The following is a 22,127-nucleotide window of genomic DNA, read 5'->3' on the forward strand; positions in this document are numbered from 1 at the left end:
CTTCTAACAAATCGATACGTTGCCAGATGTGCTTGAGAGTTATGTGGGCGCTTTGGTTATCGGGGATAAACAGTGTCACATTTGGAAGTAGCCCATATGTTTGTTTTTAATATCAAACAAAGCATGCCAAATCCACAATATACAACAACCTAATCACAATCAGAAATTGCATCTCCCTTTTCAAAAATCTGATTGTACATTTGTATCTGCTTTCTAAAATATATAATCTAGCATCTGCAATTGCCAGAATTCTCCTTTAGAGAGCTGTGACAGGTTTTTCTGTGAGTGAAGGACAGCATGAAGGAGACACTTTGTCCTGTGGACATAAGGAAGAGCCCAGGCAGCCAGCGTTTCTGGAGTAATGAGTCGACTGATTAAAGAACCGCCCCCCCCCCCCCTCCCTCCCCAGACGAGCCCCAGCACCCCAACCCTCCTGCTGTAACCGGGGCAGAAGGGCTGCGACTCACTTTAAAACCTCCGTGTAACCCTTGGCGGCAGCCACGTGCATGGCGGTGCCACCGGACTTGGTGTGCCGGACGTCGGTGATCTGCCCGCTGTTGAGCCACTGGCGTGCGTCGCGCAGCATCACGCGCTCCTCCTCCTTCCGGGCCGCTTCGATGTCCACGCCTGCGTAGGGAGGAGGCCGGGGTTAGTGTCGCGATGACCCGCGGCAACGGGTACGGGACTGCTGGGTGGAGCGGGATTATTGATAAAAGGTGTGGGACTGCCCTGTCGTCTGCTCGAGACGCCAGGGATCGGAGCTAGATGGCTGCTGCACCTGTAAACACGACCCTTCGTCCACCAGGGACACACTCCTGCAGTTGGGCTACACTGCTACACCAGCGTGGCCAAAAGGGTCAGTAGACGACCATAACCGTACCACGTTCTAGTGAGTTCTCCCGGCCCAAGCACTTTTTGACATTGTTTGTAATTAAAGCTCTATGCCGTATGTCCACACGTCCACTGCTAACTCCTGCAAAGCCAAACTTCATCCAAATACAGCGCTGTCAGCAGTGAGCTGACGCAGATCTGCCAACAGCTTCCTTTCACTGGTAGCCAGATTAGCATCTCTGGGTGAAGTATTCTTGTAAATATTTAAGAAGAACTTTACCACAGACGCAGTTACGCAAGGCCCACGCCCACAGAGCGGAGTCTTGCACAGGAAGACTCTTATTAGCAGGAAAAACGCAGCGAAGACTCAGCCCATTTTAAACAAAAATGACTGATCACAGGGAAAGAATCTGAGACTGATACTACAGGTGTTAGTACCATCACTACTTAAGCATGAACCATTACATAATCTAAAGAGATCTAAAAGGTCACGAAAGAACAGAATCAAGGCAATGTGTAACAAAAACTGCAGGCCATGCAATTTAAAAACTAATTTTTCTACATCGTGATTTGAAAACAAAACTGATAAAATCATATGGTCCCAACTACTAGAAAGTTCATCTTCACCTCTAAAGCTGAAAGGAGCTGTTGGTTCCCCAGTCCAGTAAACCATCGTTAGCGCTCAGACTGATGAGCACCAGTGACCCGAGCACACGTCACTACACCACAGGCCATTCAACAGGGCGGCACTCGCGATGCCACTGTAGCCGATTCCTCTCTGAGCTCCAGAGGGCCATCAGTAAGGTCTCCAAAGCTAAAGACCTGGCCGTGAAGCCAAACGTTTAGGGCCACGATGAGTAACGACCGCACAGACCTCGGCCCCGTGAAATGGAGGACAGAGAGGCAGAGGTGCTTAGTTTGTGCCCTCGGCGATCACGGCCTGTGGCCAAAAGTCCTGAACAGTCCTGAACAGTCCTGACAGGCACAGAAGGTTCAGTGGGTAAATCACGATGGGTGTCAGGTTTACCCGTAACGGTTCATGCTTAAGGAACTGCAGACAATACATACTGTATCTCTAGGCTATGTTTTTATTCCCCTTTAACTGCGGTTTCATCTCTGCTCGTTGCCAAGGTAACGTGGGAATTCCTCCTGACTAGTTTAAAGAGGCTCCACTGCAACCGCACAGTCCCACGGGCGAGAGCCACGTGCACGACAGCATCGGGACTCGCATCACGTGCAGGACGCAGGACACCTAGCTGGAGCCGGGGGCAGTAAGGAGCTCGGCCTGGGGTAGGTGGCAAAGGGAAGGAGGCGGTGAATCAGTGACCGACGAACACGTTTGTAACGAAGGCTGAAGCCAGCCACCCTACCTGGGACTCGAACCCAGGGCTGAGAGTAAGTAAACGTGAGCTCTGACCACTGGACCAAAGACACAGAGCACCAAAATAACCTTCCTGAGCGATGGTCTCAGTCACAAGGTTACACTAGAGGTTTTTTTCCAGGAAATTGGCCAACACTATTGGACTACCATCTCTTAATAGAATTCGACTTTATTACAGCTGAATTTCACCGTTTCCTGTGAAGCAGTGGCTGGATTCCACCTCCATAAGAAGCCTGAAACATCTGCATCATCACTGCACAGTGCCACTGGTGGACCAGCAATGGCACAAAAGGCTGAAGGCACAGTGCCCCTTTGCTGACTCATGGAGGACAGGAGGGTTAGGGTTGATTTACCCGGACACGCCGCGCATAACTGGAGCAGAGATCACTACCGTGCTTCTATTCAGAAAGTGGAGAAGTGAGGAGCTTAGTGCTGGAGACCTGGGGGCCTCGCGGGGCGTGGCCTGAAGGGGAATATTGTAAAACATCATCGGAATACTACTGGCATTTGGAGGGAGCAAGCATGTTCGTGCCACTGCCACCTAATATCACTGGGAGTCTCCGCATCCGCGGTGGCTGGGTCGTGACGGGCAGAGCGGCCTGGTATTGACCCGGGCTACCAGGGCGAGGCTGACCCAGACATCTCCACAGCCCCACGGCTCCGTTCCGGGACGGCCAAAAATGGAGAGGAAAAATCTTTCCAGCTACCTCAAGGACCACCAAAAAGGGGCCAAGTGAGTGGATCCCATTCCTCAGTGACGTCACCTTGGCACACGACGGGCCGTTGCCAGCTGGATTAATAAACGCTTCATGACTTCATACAAGCAGGACATGAGCTGGATTACAGCATTAGGGCATGTGACCCACCCACTCAGCCACCCCCACACACCCACTCAGCCACCGACCCCTGATTAAACTAAGGCAGCCTATTCTTATCCATGTCTTGCATGAGGGGTATCCTTGTGTGCCACATTGCGCAACATTCCTTAAGCCATAAACTCCAGAACCAGGAGTCATCGGCATGGATTCACCCGCACACAATACTGCACATTACTCACAGCGCAAGTCTATCTTTAAAAAAACAAAACAAAATCAAATGGAATGGCAAGTGGAATATTCCCTAGAGTTTAAGGAAAAATTTAAGGTTTGTTGCTGCTGTTTGGCTTTAAATATAATGATATAATGGATGGAAGAGCAGGGCCTAGGTGTGTTGGGGTTTAAACACGTATTTGGGGGAGGGTGGGTGGTGTACCTTGCCGGTTGATTTCGTTCTGGAGAAGCTCCTCCATGGCCTCCTCCTCGGCGATGTCCAGCGGCGTCTCGCCCTCGCTGTTTACCACGCCGACGTTGGCACCCTGGCTGATGAGGTACCTGAACAGATGGCACAGCGCACGGTCGTCTCAGCGAGTCGGCACGCTGATGGCTCCGCACGCCATCACTCTACAGCAGCACGGTAGTTTCACACTGAAACATCACTAATTAGGTTTTTTAATCAGATTCTGTGCATTTCCCCAAAGTTTCTGTACTGGTTTACTTATATATTTAAAACACAGTTTACACCTTCAGTTGGGGCACGGTCTTTAAACTTTATAAGATAGAGGTGAGAACGCCAGAGCATGGATGCGTAAAGATAGAGTCTCTGGTAACAGACAAGCGTAGTGCCTAAACAGGAAATTATGTCCTTTCAAGAGGCAGAGTCCAGCCCAGCGCAAACACTGAAGCCCAGATCACTCAAAGTGTCAACCACGCTCCAGCCGGGAGACTTCTCTCTCTCGTTGCTCGCTAAGGGCCGGGACTCCCCTGACTTTTCGGCCCAGTGCGCCACGTCTCCAGCCACCGCTCTAGGTGCAGGGCTACTTTCAACATACTCGCTGCACGTGTAGCCATGACGGCACGGTTCGGCGCTCTCATGGGTGGGATCGTGACCTGGAGCTCACTTTTCCACCATCCTCTCATCCTTCCCTGCTGTACCGAGAGCCCACACGCTAGCCGTCTTGAGTTTAGTGGTGCACGTGGAACTGCTAAATGGGAAACAGGGTCGGCGAGGGCAAACCCGTCTGGAACCGCATCTGCGTGTGACTATCCACAGGCGATCAGTCATCCTGCAAAACCCTGCCCACTTCCTCCCGACACCAAGTCACCGACAGCCCAAGACTTTTGCCAACCTGCTCTACCAGTTTTACAGGTGACATGCATAGCCGCTATGCTGGTGCCAGGGCAGTGGAGATCAAACAGGTGGAGGACAAACAGCTGTTTTCTTAACTGCACAACCCCAGAGCCAGAAGACACATGACAAGACATGACTCAGCTAGTATGAATAACTTGAGTATACATGTAGTGAAGCTGAAATTAGTTAAATGCTATGTAAACCACATGCAGGCACACACGCGCCTGCCTTGGGCTGATAAATGACATCAAATACTGCTATAATTTAAATGACAGAAATTAAATTATAATTTTCTTAATGTCACATGCAACTGTAATGAGAGATTTTAACTTTATCCATTAGTTAAAAATGTATACAAAAGAAAGGACTGCAATGAACTACAGACCACAAACACCAACACGCGTTTTTTTTTTTGTTTTTAAGATACCCGATTTTTGACTCTTGATCAAAGAACCGAGGTACATGCAAGTAACGCACATATGAAGATGAGAGAGATTACCATCTCCAAAACTCTAGCGATAAGCACCATGTTGCCAACATGGCCCGATCTCGTAGCCACTAAGTGCACTAGGGCTCTGCAACATCTCAGTGTCTTTAACCAACTGCAGACTAGAGTCACTGCATAAAGGGAAGAGCTAAAAAGGTAGAAGCCAAGCAAGCCAATCACGTGGAAACAGTACGTGACAAAGCAACAGAACATTTGTTTAATATCATCCATTTTAAATTATCACAATATTTGATATTGTTTATTGGCCCAAGGCTTATACACATGCAGGCAATTACATGGGCATGCGCACGCGCGCACTCCCAAACCAGGCCAGTACTCCCATTATCCAGGCCAGGGTACACAAGAGAAGCGGCTCGGTTCCACCCCTAGTCCCATTTAAATGTCCTCTGATAGCATCACGGCACGCGATATCGGTTACATCAGCACTGGCAGGCGAGGTGGCCAACATGGCTTCTGCAGCATGGCTCCTAACCCTACAGGTACAACGGCCTTTAAAGACGCAGGGACGAACCCCCGTGAGCGTTTACCTGGAGGGGGCAGGTCACTGCCAGCCCTAGTCTGACCCCTGGAGCGCAGATGCCACGCCTAACTAAGAGGGAGCGCGCGCACCCCCGCTCATGACGCGGACCCTAGTCTCCACACGCCTGCGTCGTCGGGGCTACAGCAGCTGTACGTACTCAGCGATGTCCATGTAGCCACAGGAGGCGGCCGCGTGCAGGGGGATCCAGCCCTCATTGTCGGGCTGGTTGATGCAGGCGCCGTGTTCCACCAGGAAGGTCACCATGTCCACGTTGTCGTCTATGCAGGCCTGAAGGAGAGGAGAGAAAAGGACGCGGCATGAACGTGACGTAGCAGATTTCACCCTGAGCCCCGTCAGGACGTGCGCTAGTTTGCAGGACGATGCGCCGTAGCGGACGCTTCCTGCCCACCGGAGCGCCAGGATTTTGGCAGACGCATGGGGTTTCCACAAAGCAGACAGGCATAGCAAAGATGTCTGTAATAACACACGTTTGGGGGGGAGTTCTCTCTGTCTGTCTGTGTGCGCATACACGAAGTGGAGGTTAGAGGCGCTCCTTTATAATGAGATCACAACATCCAGATGATAACAGCCCACTTTGTCAAGGAATCACGAGTGAAAACTCCAGAGATGCCAAAATCAGCACACGGTTTTGAGAGTGACCTCCAACATGCACAGCACCAATGGAAGGACAGGGCTGCTAAAGAAGAAGAGACACATCGCATTACTATCTCCTGCTCTGGCCCCGGGGGTCAGACAGAAGTGTGAAACGTATCCTTCCATTCACTCGTTCCAGATGTAAAACCGCCACGTTAAAAGCACATTCGGTTAAACGACCACAGGAGAAGAAAGAGCGCAGGCAGCTGTTCCTGAAAGGTCATAGTGGAGGTCAGACAGCAGTTATGGGGCTTGCTAATCATTTTCTAAAAAATAAAAAAATAAAAAAAATAATAAAAATAAAAATTTAAATTGAAAACAACCAGCTATCTTAAAAGAGATGGTTATGGGTAGAGTGACTGGAAAAATGTTCATAATCCTCACCCTTGAATGCTCCAGAATTATGTTTGAGGCAGACAGCAGATAAAGGAGACATATCCCGCATGTCTGCTGGTAAGGTATGGAAGTATGTATTTGAAACGAGACCCGTACTCTCCAAACATCCCAGCTCAGCCTAATGGCTGGCGGACACTTTCCTGTAGGTGGCCGCCCTTAGACATACACAAAAATACCACCCTACTGTGGTTGGCCGATTCAGGTGTAGGTCAAAAGGCCTCTGCAAGTCAAAGCTGCCAGCCATTCTCCATAAGATAACATGCGCGTTTTCGATGTCGGACTTATCAGACCGCATCAGCAGAACCTCCCAAGCCTTAGGCGCTCCACGTGGGTAAGAGAGAGCCAGGGCAGGGTGACGCCACCCAGTGCAACACCGGACCACTGCACGGAAATACGGTGCCACACAAACCTACGGCAAGACTTCACACACCACCACACTGTACTGTATTCATCATTAATTACATACAAAACAATTTCTACATCATAGCGTATATAATTCAGCTAATGGCAGTGTGAGGACGATCACTCTGGTATGCCCTCTTCCTGAATAGTTCTGATCAGATTCAGACTTGGAGAAGTGACAGATGTTTCTAATGCAGAAATTAAGCACATTTTTAATTCTTGTGGTTAGAATGGTGTTTTCAGCTGGGATTTGCCATTTATAGAACTCACTGCACCAGTTACAACCTACAACCAGCACACACCCACCCCACCAAAGAGAATGGAAACCAAAATCTCCTGATAGAGATCTCTTCTGTACAACATCCAAATAAAGAGGCAGAGTCTTGCAGTCCTGAAAAGTTCAGTTTAAACACACACACCCTGGGGATAGTGTGGCAGGCCATTCTTTAAGCAAGCCACCACACGACCGGACAAAGTGCTGCCATTACCGAAACAATCGCTAGGCGAGAGAACAATAGGCAAACGCGTCTGCTCGGCCAGGTCAGCGCCACACAGCTCTGTCTGGGCGCTAGGAGACGCCGCAGAGGGTTCAGCGGGGGGCCTGGACAAATCCAGACAGAAAACAAAAAAAGGGAGAGATATAGAAAACAAAGGGACAGAATAAAAGTGAAACGTCTCCCTCTCTCCTGGCCACGATATGGAGAGAGAAAGAACGGGCCAGAGAGAGAAAGAACGAAAGAAAGGAATTAAAGGGAGCAGAGAGTAATCAAAAATGTACAAAAAGGTGCAGATGGAGCTGCCTGTCTGCACAGGGCCACAGGGCAAACAAAGCCGTACAGACCTGCTATCTGAGCTCTAAGAGGGTTAAGATGGTGGTCATTCCCACCTGCTCATGCGGTGAAGACGGCAGTGTAACCACAAGGCAGAAGTAAGTCAGGGGCAGCAAGGTTGAAAAGTCCCATCAACAACTGCAAAGAAGGGGCAGCGGGTGTCACGCGACCCCCAATGAACAGCACAAATCCCACTAAACAGATTACTGTGCCTTAATTATAGGGTTTAACATATTTTTCTCCATTTTAAAATGTCACAGCAGTTCTAGCACACAAAATGTCAGCTTGCATCAGTTGCTACAAAGCTGCATAGATCAGACTTGAACCCTGCCCAGTAAAATCCCCAGAACCTTGAAGTTCTCTCTCCCTCTCTCCAAAACAACCTTCAATTCTGTGAGCTCTCCCTCTCCCGAAAACTCCTGGTCGCATCGGGTTGCTACAACAACGCAGTCAACAGAGGCGAGCACACAGAGGCCAGGCTCACGTTTGGGGCACGCGACCGCTTGGCTGGAATCCGTGCCCAAATTTGGGCCGTTCGCTGTGCCGCAGTACGAGTGGCCCGTGCGTACCTCCCGAGGACCCAGAGGAGCAGGAGCTGGGCCGTCCGACCCGCAGCCGGCCCTCTGGAGACGTGTCCTCGCCCGTCCCACAGCTAGCCAGTGCCCAGCGCAGACCTGTCTGCAGATGGGAATGGAAAGGCTGGAGTATATGCTGCTACCTCCCAGACCGCCGCTGTGAAGGGGGCCTGTCAAAGAACCCGAGTTTTCGGATGGGGGGTTAGCAGCTATATTAAGAAAAATTATAGCTGATGCACTGATATTGAAATAAAATGTGCAACGAAAAGCGGCAGTGCTCCAGCGTAGAGCGCGGCCTTTTCCAGCGCTGCTCGGCAAATGAACCAGTGGGAATGGAGATGAGCGACAAATTCCAGCGCACACTCCCAACTTCCAAATTAACTTTTTGGCTGGTCTGAATAAGGAATGCTGGATCAGAAAGGTCCTGACAAACCACAAGCAAACAAAGAAACAAAAACAAACAAAGAAACAAAAAGTAGAGTCAAGGGCATCTTAACTTTCAGGGCACGTGACCTCAGAAGGACTCTCTCCTACCTCTTTATTAAGAATATTGTGCTAGAGGGCATTTTTTTGGCCAAGTCGCACGACTCACTGGTGACCCAGTGTGTATGCAAGAACAGTGAACGGTGTGAAAATCACCTTTGACAGGGAGCTGCTGTGGTGAACAGTACCCACACACCAAAAACACTCCTACATGCACCCAGTAGGAGCAGTCCTTGCACTGGATCACATGAGTGTAAGGGTACAGTAGTGACACTGCATGCTCTGAACATAAATCATCTGAAGCAGTTCACTGATGAACTTGGGTGGCGTGGTTAAAGTGATCCTGCATCCACTCTGATTCATCGTGTGAATGTTATGACGCATATGGACTTAATTTAGTGGCCAAACATGTTTGAGATGCAGCTGAGGTCTAATCTGCCCATTAGCGTTAATAACAGTGAGCGGCGTGTCCAAATCCCGCCTCACGCCAGCAGCACTGGTCCTGCAGACATGCTGCAACTCAGCAGCTTCTTTCAGACCTGTTCAGCTGAAGCTGGTGCCAAGCTCTCTACCCCTCTACCCCTACCCCCGTACTGAACGCCACTGTGCTATAGCAGACCAAATCATATTTACAACAGCCATTCGGGTGTTCACCAAAGGGATGTCATGAGGCCCGTTACAAGTGGAATACACGTCGATTAAATCACGATGAATTTGCACAAGACTCTGTGGGCTCTCTTGAAAATCGGAATCAATCGAACAACCCATTTATCAGGAGAACGTAATAAATAACCTGGGCAAAATCATCCCTAGGGTGCTAGGAAAGGAAGTCGCTGCCTCTTCATTACACTACAGCAACAGCCCTGCTAACTTCAGCAGGTATTTTTGCTATTTAAACGTGCCCCTGAATTCTAGTCACTGAGGGCAAAAACCTTATTTAGGAATAAATTCTTTATTGGGGACGTATCTAGGTAAGAGGCAAGCAACACCCAAACCATTAATTTATTGGACAAGAGATTTAGAGGCGCCTGAATAAAAGGTTGCTAAGGCACGTCAGCTTGGTTACAGACAACATGGCAGTAAAGCACAACGATACTACAGCAAAACTACAAAAAAAACCTCAGGAAAACCGCACAGATTATATTATTTAAAACCCTTTATAAAACGACAAATGACAAAGGACACCATCCTGCTTGAGATGATCACACTTGCTTGATAACACTTTTATGGTGCACTAGGAGTGATGTTCTGCAACACAGTGCTAAAAATAATCCAAGTCTCAGAAGCATCAGAATAAATGAGAGCAGCCACATCTCCATTTCACACACACACACACACACACACACACACACACACACACACACACACACACACACACACACACACACACACGATACTACGACTATGGGGATCAGACGGCTATGGCACGCTTGGCGTTCTCGTTTCTTGCCAATGTCCTCGGCTCTGACTTGTGAGTGGGGAAGGGGGGCTTGAAATGACCCAGCAGGAATTGCATTCCGTAACACGACCCGTACTTGCAGTCGGGATGAAATTCCTTCATGCTGGACGGAGGGTTGCGTTAGCAGTGGACTCGCGGGCTACGTTGGAAAGTGCAGAACAACTGAAAGGCCACAAAAGAAAGAGGAAGGCAGTGCGCGCAGAAGTGGACGTGTAGCCAGCATGGGCTAGAGCAAGCACACTACCTCTGGCATGGCCTGCTGGATGAGCGCCCCAGGAACACGCCGCCGCATCACTCCTGACGGCCGTTCATACAGCTTCATGTTCGGTTAATCCTTGCCGGTAATTCAAACGGACTAAGCAATGCATAGAGAACAAAAAGTTAACTATCCAACACCAACCAGCCTACCAATGGGGTTTCAGAACGCCCATGTTAATCAAGTGAGGAATAATAGCCACTTGGCCAATGAGGCAACCAATTCAACTACTTGTAAAGATGCACTTGCATGTCTAAGGCTTTTTCCTGCAGAGACATTTGCAAAGCAGCTTGCTGCTTCCAATGCTCGATTCTTCATGGAAAACACATTTTGTGATGCCAGGGACACACCACAGCACATTCAGATTCATCAGATCGCTGTGGTTTGATCAACAAGTGGCCACATCTTTCACCATCCGGTGAGTGACACCCTTGTCTTACGCTCACGCATCAATTTGTCCTTGGACATGATGAATGTTCTGGGCTTACAAAAGTAAAATATGGTGTAGCTCAAGGGTCAGTACTGGGACCCTCATTATTCGCCTTTTATGCTACAGTTGGACACAATTAATTGTAAGTGTGGTATTAACTTCCACTGTTGGACAAATCTGATCATCCATGCATAAACAAAACTGAGGATTGCATTAGAGAAATAAAAAAAATAAAAATAAAAAAAAAACTGAATGGCAAGTAACTTCCTCCTTTTGCACTCCAATAACACTGAGGAGCTACTGCTTTCACCCAAAGCTGTAAGAGACAAATTATAATATTCTACTAAATCTTAATGGGTTTTAAAACTGTTCTTAAAAATTAGATACTAAAAAGTTTGACCACATTAATAATGTCCTTTGAGCACTGCACTGGCTCCCAGTTAATTCTCAAATTGATTTTAAAAAGCTCGACGACATATAAAGCACTCATCTACCGCATTCTCAAAATGCAGGGTTTCTCTCAGTGGCTAAAATGATCGGGATTATAGAGCCCACTCCTATAAAGGCCTCTAGTCATGCAACAGACGTCCAGCCTTCAGTAATCACACTCTCGATGTTTAAATTCAGTACAAAGCCTTACTTATTTCCTCTGGGTAACTCCCTGTACATTAAAAGGTGCAGAGACTGGGGCCTCTGGTCAGAGTTTTCTGGTAATCTGAGGTGGTAACACTCGTCCAGCCATTTCATACGTTCGCTTGGGTTTGTGACGATTTTGGTTTCCGAGAGCTCTCAGAACTCCGGTCCTCCTCTGACCCTCCCTGTAGTTCTGCTGCTACAGATAAACCTGCCGGAGCTGCACGCTGACCACTGGCGCATGTCTGCTGAACGCGGATCGTTCACGTGTCTACTGTGAACGCGGACTGTTCATGTGTTGTTCATCTTTGCAGATCTAATGCCATTTTTCTGTTTTATTTGCATGTTACTACAGATTTATGCCAACACTGGACTAGATCTGGTCATTGGTGACAGCATCTAAGAGCATGCCAGAAAATATCCCAGTGGCACCAGTAGATGAACGGCTGCATCTACTCCAATGGATAAAGAAGCATCTCACCCACCCGAGACCCACCAGAGTAGCTGGAACTCCCACATCTATACTGGAGTGGCTACTTGGACTAAACATACTGGAATAAAGCACAGACTATTAATTAGCTGGGCTGTCCAAGTACAATGAGTTCCTGTTAAATCTTTAGCCTCCCAAGCTTTCTTCTTTAACTCTGCTCAGGGAGTTTTTCATTGCCACGGTTAGCTCTCACTTGCTCATTAGGGACCTGGACCCATACTGCCAAGTTAAGCTCATTTGTGACAACTTGTGTTGTAAAAAGTGCTGTATAAATGAACTTGGCTTTGACTTGACAGTGTCTGTCCCACTGAAGCTGCTAACACAAATAGCCACTGTGACTTTCGCTGTATCACTACTGATAAAGCTCTGCTGAGGGGAGCAAACGCACCTATTGCATGTACTGATGTGTGCCCCATGCATGCTCTGTTTATATCTGCCACAGCTGCAAAATACATCGCTGCTCATCATCATCATCATCATCATCACTGTAATGGCTTCTGCAATCATTGAGCATGTTGATTAACTGGATCAATTGCAGTAGATACGAAATTGTGCAGATCCTGAGGTCCAGAGGCAGGCACTGCTGGTGTGTATGTCCCGCACCGTTAACGACTTCAGAGCTAGAGCATGGAGGTGCACATACCTGGAGCTCCTTGGATGTCTATGTACCCCACACACAAACACACTTTCCAAATAATGGAGAGTGCTCTAAAATCAGACCTGAGCAGTTAATCCTGTGTGTGAACCTCAAGCTTTGTGCTGTGCTGCGTGTACACTCAAACAAGCAGCACTGGACAACAGCTGATAACCTCCAGGAAGCGACACACCCCCTCCACCAGGAAGGGACTACCCCCAAGTGCCGCTTCAACGCAAAACACAGGAAGTGAAGCATCTGCACCCTAAGGGTATATGGTTCAATACAAAAACACAAATATTTCCAGTAACAGCAGGAATGGCCGTAGAGCGGGAGGCCTGTCTGCTAGGCCAGGGCTGGAGCAGAGAATGTCAGGCGAGACCGCCGTGTGGGCCGGGACGGGGGCCAAGAGGCAGTGAAGCAGAAGGGCCCCCACAACCCAGATCCTGGAGTCACGCAGAATGTGCCCTGCATGGGCAGGAGGGTCCGGGTCGACATGTCGAGAGTGCGGCCATCGAGGTTTGGGCGTTCATTTCTCCTGGGAGTTTGGTCATCTTCCCTTGTGCTCCCTTACCATCCCCACCTAACGCCGTCCAACTCCCTCACAACGGACTACAAGGTGCCATCTACAGGTCAGCTCAAAAATGCCCGTCGGGCACAGAGAAACAAATGCGTAATAGGACTGGGAAAATACTGCCCCAAACAAGAACACTAGAAATGGCTAAAGCTGGGATTCTCTGAGATCAAACATCTGATGGTCTCGGGTGTTACCATGGCAACAGAAGGGGGGGGGTGCAGCCTATGAAAAATATAATGGGGGTCACAGGAATGGTCTCAGACATCAAGGGAGTCAGGCCAGAGATGGTGCGTTCCAAACTAACGCTGGGAATACAGCACGAAGTTAGTAAAACTCAAGTGGGAAGAAAGCAGGACTCACTGTTTTGTTAGGCAGCAAACAATGACAACTGTAGATATTAACTGGAACCATCGTCCTCACTGGCACCAGCAAGTGTGATCTAGAAATAAACTCAAGCTGTACTTGAGACACTAGTGACCATTCAATAGCAGCCTGGACACTTGCAAGCAAACCTACAGGGGGAGGGATCTTCTTTCATACGTGTTGCAGTTATGTTCGAGAGCTCTGCAGGCCCATTTTACTAGTGATGCTTTCGTGAAGTTGGAGATCAGACAGTGGCCACAGTTACGCAAAGAGAGGCTGGATCTGGACAATCTGTTGCTGCTAGCAGTCGGCCAACGACTCGGTCGCCGATTCATCGGGCAAATTAAAAGCTATGTTGAGAATGGGCAAGCTGGGTGCCACTGTGAGCTAATAGTTTTTATTTACGCAAGCTTACTCATTTGTGTTTGTAGATTCCATTCTTTTTTAAAACAAAGCTTAGGTTTCTTATAACATGTAGATTCACCTGACTCACTATTATTTAAATTAACTGCACAGCTGTCAAGACTGCAAATCTACTTAAGCAAACAGAACAGACAATAAAAGTGTTACATTTGCTGAGCAAAATTTGACATTTGTCATTTGTTAATATTAAATTGAGGTACTTTATAACATACAAAAAACCCTCAAAAAAAAACAAACACACACACACACACCACACCCCACCCACACCCCCCCCAAACACACACACGCGTGTGCATACAATATCGGCATTAGATGCTGTCATCAGTCACCCTGCTCTCTAAATATTGGCAGTAGTCACCGAAACCCCGTATCCGTCAACCCGTAGATGCTAATCACCATAACACAAAAGGCAAAGACAGTAGGGATGACGTAAAGGCAGTAACCTGGATGCGACAGGGTAACCCTGGTTTTGTTCTGGATGAACACGGCACAACTGACCACACTGTGCAGCAAAAGACCAAGATCGGTGCAGCGCGGCTCATCGGCTGTGACTAGACGGCTCACAATTCTGTGAGGAACTGCTATTCTGTGTGTTTGGCTCCCCAACTAGCACAGACCTCAGCACAGTTAGAGCTACACATGTGTAAAATGCTAAAAGGGTTTTAGACTGTTACACACCTGGACGGATGGGACATTCGCAACCGAGCGCCAGCCGTAATCAGGAGGCTGTTTGGAGGAAAGTCAGCTGTTTACAACACGCTAAACAACCTAGTTACATGTTGTCAACAACAACAGAGTCACAGCATAATGGCAAAAATGTTCTACAGAGCACACGTCATCTTCCAGAGCTCCAGTTCGTCTATGACACAAACAGTAAACCGTAAGACATGCTCAAACCAGTCTCCCAGCATACAACCACACGCAGCTCAGTAAGACATCGGGGGATGTTTTCCACGGCACAAATCAAACAAGCAGTACAGCTGAGAGCAGAATGTCCTGTTGTGTGTGCAAGTGCGTGCATGCGCATAGCTCCGACAGATCCGGAGAACTATGCCTGTTTGTTCAGCGGAGGCAAACGCAAGAGTGACTTCTCTCCCAGGTCAAGCAGAACAGCTGGAACAAAGCAGAGCGGCAGGGACAGACAGACAGACGGACAGACGGAGAGAGAGGTAGCGCCAGAGGCAGCCTTCTGAGCCGACAACCACTGCTGTCCACATTCACACTGAGAGGCTAAAGATAAAACTGCTACGAACACTTGTGGTGCCAAACACACACAAAAATAAAAATCAAATCAATCCCAATGCTGTAAAAGCCAAACCTGCTGTAGCTCTACCTTAAAAAGAACTCTTACGACACACTGTCTTTGTACCAACACTGAGATCAGCAGTGGTTTTGTTGTTTTCCAGTGAGCCGTCTGTTTGAACAAGGACGTCTCGTTTTAAAGTAGCAAGAATAATGCATCTGAAATACTAGTTTCATCTGTAACACTAGTTACTTGCCATTTGCGATCTTTGTAATGATAAAATCCTATTCTTTTTTCGCAGCGGGGGGGGGGGAGGTTGCCTAAACAGCACAACCTGGGGTTTCTGTTCTTTTACTGACTGATTCCACACAAAACAGCCCAGGACAGCGGCCATGTCCCAAGCAGCTCAAGAAACTCTGTGAACGTACATCTTTATCAGAAGGTCCATAAGAAGTTGTCTCAACCCAGCGCGGGACTGAAGACAGGACAAGCTGGTGTCGGGTGAAGAGACAAGCCTCTGGTGCGTGGAGGCTTTTGATAACGGGGTTTCCTTATAAAGGAAGGGCCGCCAGGCTGGAGGAGCTCTCCTACACGGCAGCCGTGACCCCGTCCCTCCCCTCCAGTGCGCCGCAACGCACGTTCCCAAGGAAGCGGGTGGCTCGGCGCGTGAGCCCTCCTCCGGCCGCGACATCAGCGGGCTGCCGGAGCAGCAGCTCTACCACAAAAGGAATTCCTTCATGCTCTGTGTGTGTGCGCGCGTTCAAGGGACAGAGGACGGGATGAGAGAAAGATTGGGAGAGGGTGGAGGGATGAGGGAATGTTACTACTGCAGGAGGCCACAGAAAGGGGTATAGTACTGCGAGAGAGAGAGAGAGAGAGGGAGAACGCAAAAGTCTGGTCTGACGACCATATATGGTACTAGGATTCCCATGGAAAAAGAAAGAGCAAGGCTGAGCCACGGATGGGAACTGTAACTGTACAAGGCTGAGCACTGGGGGGGGGGGGGGTCCCGCTGGCATTACAGTCACAATGAAAGAATCTGCAAGGTGTGCCCGTAACCAGGGTGACCTGGGACAAGCTCGGCCTCAGAGACCCCTGTAACAGAGGCCTGAAGGGGGTCCATGGTTTCCATGGCCTGGTTTTCACACATCACCGGTGACTCAGACCACCTTCCTGAATCCTGACGGAGGTTAAACACTGAAGGGCCTGCCTGCCTTGCACCAGAGCCACTGTATCAGCCCATTACTGCACACCCCCACAGAGAGAGAGAGCGCTTACACAGCTGATGGAGCTCTGAAACCACACACACACACACACACACACACACACACACACACACACACACACACACACACTTCCTCCTCAGCCTGAGCCACTTCTCCTATAACCAATAGAGGAACACTAGAGGAGGACAGACAGGAACCACTAAGCAGAGTGTCCTTTCACAACTAGCAGTTCTAGATTTCACTCTGTGGCTCCAGACTGTACCAGTCATCTTTTGTTAGAGCTAACTACGTGGTTGCCAAACTGCTTTATGCGTATAATTGCTGGGCAGAGAATCAGTTGGCATGGACTGGCAGTGTGTGTGTGTGTATGTATTCTGGGGAGATTCAATGTAGACCAGAGGGCAAACAGGAAGTGCATAACTGATCATCCTGAGAGGGTGGGTCTTAGAAGTTGGCCTTACAAAGTCTGGGTGTTTGCATGCGCTCAGTATACAGCACACGCTCACATGGTGGGGAGGGGAGGTGTGTTTGTGTGAAAAGTAAGGAAACAGCATTCCAGTGGGTCTCCCTGAAAGGTGAAGACGTTCCTACAGGAAGCCACAGCCAACCGAGTCTGACCAACATGGAACCCCTGGTGGGTCAGCATCTTATTTCCATTCTAAAAGCAGTTATATCTACATATACTGGGCCAAAAAAGGGCTAGATATTTATAGATCTAACGCTAGTAGTTCTCTAATTGGTTTGACTGCTCTAATGAAAGACAACAGAAAGGCCCTTTTTTAAGCGGTAATGTCTACAGTAACGTCACTGCAGACTGCTCACGGGTGTCTGAACAATTGCGACGTGATGCTACGTTTCGGTCCCTGTCGCGCCTGCTCTGCTGGCCCTCCATTCTCCAGCACTCTGTCAGAACACTCTTACCGTCACTGCGTTCTACCTCCTCCAAGCCGTGAACAGGCCAAGACTAAACTGGCTCGTATGCGCATCTGTCAGAAGCAGAGTGGTGCGGTTCACGCTACAAAAACTGGTGCCACATTGTCAAAGCTCCTTCTATAACATGTTGAGTGGTGCCTTGTCTTAAGAGGCACCACTTCTTCTGGGTGAAAGATATGGGGAGTGGCAGGTACACCGATCCTGTGGCTAAAGGGTTCTACTTTCAGAATATCTGACAGCTACTAATTACAACATGGCTGAATTAGCTAAACTTCATTGTACAGACTCCAAAGGCCTTGAGCAAGCATGTGGAAGCACGCACACACGTAGCCAGCTGATCAGTGCGCCAGCTGACTGTGGACAGCGCTGGATTGTGTGTGCGTGCAAGTTTGGGTTGGGCCAACAGACAATGCCTTGATCCAATCATCAATGGCTAACAGACATCTTGTTGTTGTGCCAACTCCATAATGCACAACTCCTGTACACCCTGACCCGTTTGCTCCCTTAAACTTTAAATTACTGCTTTATTTTGTAGAATGCACATCTGCAATAAAGAAATTAAGTCATGGCACTAGAGATATAGGTCTTTCCTGTTCCTCTCTGGCCAAGTAACTTCCCAACATCCCAAATGTGCTCAACCCCCCGCCCCACATACACACAGGCAAAAGGATCAAATGTAGCAAATGATGAAAATTAATTCAGACGAGAGACAGACGATTGTAGCGATTCTCTCAGTCCGTTAGACTCCACGACCCCATCGGGTATCGCCGTCTTTATGTCAGCTGTCAATCTTAGTGCATCGGTTCCCATAATCTCCACGTGTCATTTGTTTTCCTGCTCCAACACACCTGCCTCAGGTACAGCAGGTGTGTGAGGACCTACTTGCTACAATTGTTTGGCGGCTTTGGCGGTCCCCGTGCATGTCACGACCCCTAAAGAACCTCTCTACTCCTCACAGTCCAACCTACTAATTGCACCACCGGTGTCGGGGACAAGCATTAAAGCCTCTGCACACGGGCAGGCCGGCACGGTCCTGCCACAGCACACAGCGGGTGAGTGGCCCAACGCTCCTACGAGAGGAAACCGGTCGTCGCTCCTGCTGGAGGTCAGACGCCGCGGGACAGTGTGTCCAAACTCCCGCCATCGCGTTGATCCGGTGGGATAGTGTACCCAAACTTTTCTAATGCTGTATAGTATATAGGACCAATAAAATATTTAGGAGCCATTTAAAAGAAGCAAAACCCGCAAAGCCGTTGCGACTCTCAATACGTAATGGCTCAGACATTATGACTGGCCATCCCAATGCAGAAGTACGAAGTCTCACTGAAAGAGTACTGAACAGCTGCAGTCAGTCCACTAAATGGTTGCCTAACTTTGGCATAGAGTGAGGAGTGGAGTGGCATAGTTTAACTTTGAGCCAAAACAAGGCTCTTATTTTGTAATGAAATACATTGAAAACGGTCTTGGACTTCCCCAAAAACTTCTCTGTAAACATCTTTCAAGAGTCAGTCTGAGGTAGCGCATTCTTGTCCTCATAAATGGACTTTCAAACACGCTCCTCTGGAACTCTTTCTGAAAGGTTCCTGCGAACTGTGTTCGTGCTCAAGTCACACGCAAAAAAAAGGCAGGGGGGGGGGGCACACAGGCACATGCAAAGAAACCTCTCTGAAGTGCCGCTGCTGGGAGGGTGCAGGAGCCAGACGAGGGAGGAGCGTTCCAACACTCCAGCACAGCCGTCTACGGAGCTCCGAGTGGGCCGACGTCATCCACCGGGCATTCTGCAGCAGCGCGGCAATCGGGCCGGCCAGAGGGCTCCCTGGCAGTGGAGCACAGCGAGAGAGGATCATCTGCGTGATGCGGTTGGGCCTGGGCACGCCACGGCGGAGGAATCCAAAGAAGGAACCAAGAAGAGCCGTGGAATGGAGTTCTGCATCTGGCAGCGGCGGCCCTGGGCCGGCCATGTTTGGCCCCATAAAAACCAGCAGAGCTTAAAACACGATTGGCACGTGTGCCACCCGACGTATAAGAATTCCTGCAGCAAGCCAACTCGTACAGCTCTGCACAGACTTGTGCAAGCTGGTAATTTAGTGCAGAAATGCGAGAGTTCATGTGCAGTAAAGAAGGACAAGTCCTAAAAGGTAAAGGAACCCGGTCCTGTCCTTGGAGTGTCACCGCCCGGGAGGACTTGGGTTTAACACTAAACCTGGACAACGAGCTCTATTATTCTTATTATTATTTATTAATAATTTAAAATAAATCACCACCATAATGCTCCTAATGAATGTAGCTGTCTGGGTGCAGTGTGGGATCCTCCTACATAGGGTATGGGACATGTGAGAATTAGCCAAGTGTCAGACTACAACCCTGCGCAACATGGCTAGAACCCTCATTACACGCACTCGGTTTTCCTGGGCAAGATTCCTTCTCCCACAGCGAGGCAGGGAAGCCCCAACATGAGCCAAGCGCACAGTTGTTTAGCCCCTTCCCCTGCTGCAGCCGCGTGAGGGCCGCCGGGCCGTGGCCCTCCAGCGCTCCCAAAGAATCTGGATGCCTCGGCAAAGCGCAGGCTGACGAGTTCGAACCCGCCGCAAATAGCTCAGCCCCTCCTCCGTGCCGCCGTCCCCGCAGAAAACGCAGGCCGCGGCAGGTGACGCTGTGTGCGTGAGCCGGAGGCCCGCTCCTTATGCCAGAGGGTTCAGAACCTCAGACACGTGACTCAGGCCAAGAGAAACCTGAGGGCGCGCTGACGCGAACATCAGCCGATAACAGTGCTTCAACGGAAAGGAGACGAGGACTTCCTGACAGTGATTACGGGCTTCTTTGAAACACACCAACAAACATATTCGTAAGACATGCCTGGCGGGATGCAGCCTGCCAATTACAGGCCACCCGGTGGGGTAGGTTCTAATATTAGGCCGTCAGTCAACCGGTGCATACCAATGTCTTGTCTGAGCACTGGTGACAATATCATGAAGGATCACAGCCTCCTCTGCATCAAATGAGTGGACAAGGAACGTGTAGATGACTCAAAACAAAACAGGCAATAAATGGCCACGTGTCCGCCATTAGTCATTCAGAAACGCCTGTTGTAGATCAGGCAACTGCCATAAATCCCCATTTGTAAGAATCCATGATGTAACAGTGAATTACTGAGCAGCAGGCAAAAATGGAGGCACAAATTGGATTTATTTTGCAAATGCACAAGTATTTCTTAGTGGGAGGATCTAAAAATGAATTCATAATTAAAAAGGAAGTATGAAACCAAACAAGAAAGGAGAAAAAAAATAAATAAAAACTACAATACTGAATTCAGCTCGAAAGGACAAAAGCAATAAGATTACAGCTGATGGCAAATTAAATTCTAACTCAATCTGTTATTTAATCAGAAGCCAGTCGCGTCCGTAATGACTTGCAACCTTTACCACCTCGACTGGGATCAGTTCTCCACGCCTAACATCTATGGATCAGGAGATGAGTGGCAAGCTGCTCCCACAACGCTGCTGTTGGTCTCCCTGCTGTAACCTCATTTACCTCAACGGGATTTGGGACGGGTTTTGAACCACTTCAAATTGGAGGTGCAGATACAACGCAATTTCCAATATTTTGTGCATTACGGCTTATGCCCTATGCTTAAAGCCTGCTGGTCTGTCAGCGTTCACCACCAACTTAATGAAGGACTCAAAGCGAGCGAGTGAAATATGTAAGGAACACTTGAACATGCAACGCTGGAGCAGGTTTCTTACAGAATGACACAGGACATTAGTGAGGGACGTGATGGATGTGGTGGAATCTTAAAACCTACGCCCTTTTGGATTCATTTCTGAAAGCCGCTACATTGCTGGCAAGGAGGCGTGTACGAGTGGTGCCACCTCACTGGCCGCCATCCTGTCTGAAACCCGGCTGCTCTTTTAAGCCGTAAAAGTGCAGTGTGCTGGAGTCTTGCATGGTCTTGCATGCTGCGCTGATTAACAAGGGCAGCGCTGCTGTGAACAGCCACAGGGTATGAGCCCAGTAACGCGAAGACACGTCTGTCTGACCACGAAAAGCACAACAGGAATCTGAACACGGTGCTGCCATCCGAGGTGAGGAGCTTCTGGGAGTCTGCAGAAGTGCTGGCTGCTGTGGCAATCGTATGACCAACTTCACCAAAAGACGGTCAGTGATGAGAAACCCTTTGGACATCCATCACCCCCCAGAGTTGGGCTTCAGCACACCTGAATCTGACCCGCATGTGCTAGCACTCCAGAACTTTGCACCTCAAGGCCTTTGCATCTCTCCCTCCCCCCCGTCAAGACTCATATGGACACATTTTAAATGCTGAAACGCGTACAACTTCATATAAATACATATAAATACGCACCGAAAGTGCTTAATGTAAATGGAAGACATGATTTGGTAAACCTAACCCCCAACTAGAACTTGTTAAACAGCCTACATTATGCAACACAGCCTGTGATGAGTCAAAAACAGCTAGCCTGAGTCATGTCAGCAGAGCCCTTCCTGTTGTGGATGTTTATGATGTTGTTTTTTTGGTTGTTTTTGAGTGGGGGGTGGGGTGTCAGTAAGACAGCTGAAGAAGCAGCACCAGCAGTCTGGAGACCCTCACCCCACACTGAACCAAACGCTAGTGCCCGGTTCACTCCACGAGCCCTACGCGACATCAAGGAGGACAGGACTACAGAGTAGTGCGCATGTTTTACGATTCACAGGTTTA

General features: G+C 49.0%; 1 protein-coding gene across 8 annotated transcripts in view; it reads right to left on the reverse strand.

The window, feature by feature from the left end:
• The window catches only part of ppp1r12a (protein phosphatase 1, regulatory subunit 12A), a 52,960-nt gene that overhangs the window by 21,491 nt on the left and 9,342 nt on the right, over positions 1 to 22,127 (reverse strand). For all 8 annotated transcript variants that reach the window (XM_027018532.2, XM_035528715.1, XM_035528717.1 and 5 more), the window contains exons 2-4: positions 5,564 to 5,694; positions 3,464 to 3,582; positions 468 to 627 (exon numbers count right to left, since the gene is read on the reverse strand). In XM_027018532.2, coding sequence (XP_026874333.2) covers positions 468 to 627; positions 3,464 to 3,582; positions 5,564 to 5,694 — 410 coding nt within the window. The remainder of the gene's footprint in view (positions 1 to 467; positions 628 to 3,463; positions 3,583 to 5,563; positions 5,695 to 22,127) is intronic.

The sequence above is a fragment of the Electrophorus electricus genome, chromosome 7 (genome assembly GCF_013358815.1).
Source record: "Electrophorus electricus isolate fEleEle1 chromosome 7, fEleEle1.pri, whole genome shotgun sequence".
Classification (NCBI taxonomy): domain Eukaryota; kingdom Metazoa; phylum Chordata; class Actinopteri; order Gymnotiformes; family Gymnotidae; genus Electrophorus; species Electrophorus electricus.